This window comes from Tenrec ecaudatus, chromosome 1 (genome assembly GCF_050624435.1).
Source record: "Tenrec ecaudatus isolate mTenEca1 chromosome 1, mTenEca1.hap1, whole genome shotgun sequence".
NCBI lineage: Eukaryota > Metazoa > Chordata > Mammalia > Afrosoricida > Tenrecidae > Tenrec > Tenrec ecaudatus.
Window position 1 is genome coordinate 170,851,017 of NC_134530.1, and position 3,348 is coordinate 170,854,364.

Genomic DNA, 3,348 nt, shown 5'->3' on the forward strand with positions numbered 1-3,348 from the left:
TCTCTTGGGAGCTGGCTGCAGCCTCGCTCCGGTTTACCCTGGCAGGCCGGTGTCAATGTCCTCCTGTCCTGCGGATCTCTTTCCCCTGACTCTCTCCCCGCCTACTTCTTACTGGCTTGCCTGGCTCCAGCGCTCCCCCCATTCCCGCCCCCTCCCCCCCCCCCCCGCCCAGGCCTTTGGATCAGTACCGTCCCCCTCCCACCGGTGGGTCGCATCCTCAGCCCCCTCCACCCTGGCTGCCCGCTCCGCCTACACACTCTCCCATCTCCTTTCCAGGCTCCACCGCGGAAGGAAGGGGGCTCTGGCCATGGAGCCCTGAAGTGGCTCTGACTTCCAGAGCTCAGTGGCAGGCCCCGCCACCCGGGGCCCTTCCTGCCCCTCCCACAACCAGCTGCCAAGCCCCCCGAGGGAGGGGTGGGGAGGGGTTCCTGAGCTCCCAGGGCGGCGGCCTTCCAACATGATGCTCAACTCAGACACCACGGAGCTTGACCTGCCGCCCACCCACTCGGAGACCGAGTCTGGCTTCAGCGACTGCGGGGGCGCGGCGGGGCCTGACGGGGCGGGCCCTGGGGGTCCTGGAGGGGGCCAAGCCCGGGGCCCCGAGTCCGGAGAGCCCGGCCGCAAAGACCTGCAGCATCTGAGCCGCGAGGAGCGGCGGCGCCGGCGCCGGGCCACGGCCAAGTACCGCACGGCGCACGCCACGCGGGAGCGCATCCGCGTGGAGGCCTTCAACCTGGCCTTCGCCGAGCTGCGCAAGCTGCTGCCCACGCTGCCCCCGGACAAGAAGCTCTCCAAGATCGAGATCCTGCGCCTCGCCATCTGCTACATCTCCTACCTGAACCACGTGCTGGACGTCTGAACCCGGGCTCAGGGCGTCTCCACGCGCCCCGGCCCCTCTCGCCGCCCACCGTGGAGAATGGCCATCTCCTCCGCAGTTGAGCCTCTGATCCTTGGCGCGGCCCATTCTTTCCTTGACCCGGGCCCCGTGAGGGCCCTTCTCTTGAGTCTCTTGTGGGTTTGACGCTGGGGCCCAGCTAGCTGATCAGAAATGCCAGCCAGGGTGGCTGGGCTGAGCTCAGTGGAGGGGCAGGCCCTTGGGAGGCAGGGGCACAGGGGAAATCTCAGCAGTTCGGGATTTGGGAACCTCTTCCTGTTGTCTGCCTTGTTCTTGAGGCTCAGCTCTTCCAGACCTCAGGTCTTACTTGGTAGCGAGTGCCTTGCTGTCTGAGCTATTGGCCACTTCCTTGTCCCCTCTTCCCCCCACCCCCTTCTTCCTCCCTGTGTGCAGTGAGAGAGGAGGAATCCCAGGTCTTGGAGTAAAGGGTGATGTCCCCAAGCTCAGCCCAGGTACTAGCAGAAGCCCCAGGCAGCAGGTAGGCCAGATCTCATCTCTGCTTCCTCCAGCCCAGCCTACCTTGGAAATGTGCAAAACCCACACCAATTCTTCCCTCGGCAGCAGGGTCTGGAGAGGGCGTGTGCTGGGGATAGGGACAGCGCCCCAGTGCCCTCTGAGAAGGCCCAGGTCTCCTGGCCCTAGATAGAACCCGTTTCCTAGGTTTCTTGGAGTCTCTCCTCTCTTTCCTCAGCAGGGGAAGATAAGAGACCCCTGCCCCACCACCTCCTGGCTCTCTGTGACCCACCCTGCCCCGCCCTTCCCAAATCACCGGCTCACCTGCTCGTTGTCCCCCAGAGGCAGCAGTGGAGGATAATGTAAAAACAGACTGCTGTCCCCTCCCCCTGCTTCCCCTCCTCCCGCACACCAAACTCTTAGTTCTACAAGGTAGAAGGTATTATTTATGTATGTATTTATTTATTCATTCATCTATCTATTTATTTATTTATTTATAAATATGACTATTTATTGCCGAGTTGTGCACTTTGGGGTAGGGTCAGGGGGGCTTCCGGCCGCTCTCGCTGGGCCTCTCTTGCTTCCTTCTTCCCTTTATTGCTTCGTCTACAGCTCCAGGTATGCATGGGGAGCCCCTGGGCTGGCCACACCCGCATTGCTCCCTCATATCAGCCTGTCCTGCCCCCTCATCCTCTGGGATGGTGGCCCGCCCCCAGCCTCCGGATCCCTCCATCCCAGACTCTCCACCCAGTTCCACCTGCTACTCTTTCCTCTCCAGCCCCCCCCCCCAACTCCTTCCCACAGTGGGTCCCTGGGGTGTGCATCCTGTGCCCCATGAGTCATTCTCTCCTATTGCATTTTGGATTTCATATATAAAAAATTAAAGAGACCTCGTTCTAGCACCAGGCATGGCTGTGGTTCATTTGATTGAGTTGGGGACGCTTGCATACAGGCTATGGTGGCATGAGCATTGAGGGTCCTTAGCTCTGAAGACTCCTGTGATGGGGGGGATGGGGACCAAGAGCCTGGTATGGTGGGTAAGTGAAGACAGGGAGAAGAAGGGGCCCCTGGGTCAGGAGGCCTGCGGGAGAGTAGAGCACATGATTACCAGGCCTTCACACCGCCTCCAGCTCCACTCCCCCAAACACACTGTGCTGTAACATAGTCCAAGCCCCTGTGGATGTGCTGCTCCCTGTGGGGCTGAGAAGGAGCTGGGGGTCTCTGAGCTTCTGTTGTGAGGAAAGCCACAGCAGGAAACGAACACATAGTCTTTCTGTCTCGAATCTTCGCCAGAATCCCTTGCAAACTCAGCTTTGGGCCCACTTTTTTTTTTTTGGCTCCCCAACCTTAGTATCCTGGGGAGAACACTGGGGAGGCCTGAGACCGACAGGAATAAGGCGAGGGTTGAAAAGCAGGGCTGAAGGAGCCCTGGGAGCGATCCTAAAGTCGGTTTCTAGATGATGGCACTGAGGCTCAGAGAGAGGGAGGGCCTAGCCTGGGGTCACACAGCAGTCGGCAGAGCTGAAGCTCTCTCGAACCCAGGTTCTCCACAGTCTGCGCTGCTAATTCCCCTCCACTCCCTGAGATGGCCCCCCCAGCCGGCGTGCTCTCAGCTGGGTCCCACATTGTAACAGGACCGTCCAGGGTTGTGTGGTCAAGAAGCAAAAAGGCCGCTTCACAGGAGGAGGAGTTGTAAAACTAAGGCCAACAGGCTTTGCCAGAGCAGATGAAAGGGCAGCCATCCTTAAAGTCTGTGTGACCCCAGAAGGAAGACCCAGGACCAGTGGGCCGCAGGTCTAGGAAAGCAGACTTGTGACTCCAACAGAAACGTAACAACATCGGAAGCTTTTCTGTACCACTCAGTGACAGGCTGATTAAGCAACCTTGAGAGAGAGAGAGAGAGAGAGAGAGACAGGGACACACACACACACACACACACACACACACACACACACACACACTATCCCTGTTCAAATGGAAGACTGGTCAGATGAACTCAA

General features: G+C 59.5%; 1 protein-coding gene across 1 annotated transcript; it reads left to right on the plus strand.

Annotated features, from left to right (window-relative positions):
- The first annotated feature begins 457 nt into the window (after nt 1-457).
- NHLH1 (nescient helix-loop-helix 1) lies at nt 458-859 on the plus strand. The gene has a single exon (XM_075540442.1). The coding sequence runs from the start codon at nt 458-460 to the stop codon at nt 857-859; it is 402 nt and encodes a 133-aa protein (XP_075396557.1).
- Nucleotides 860-3,348: the final 2,489 nt, after the last annotated feature.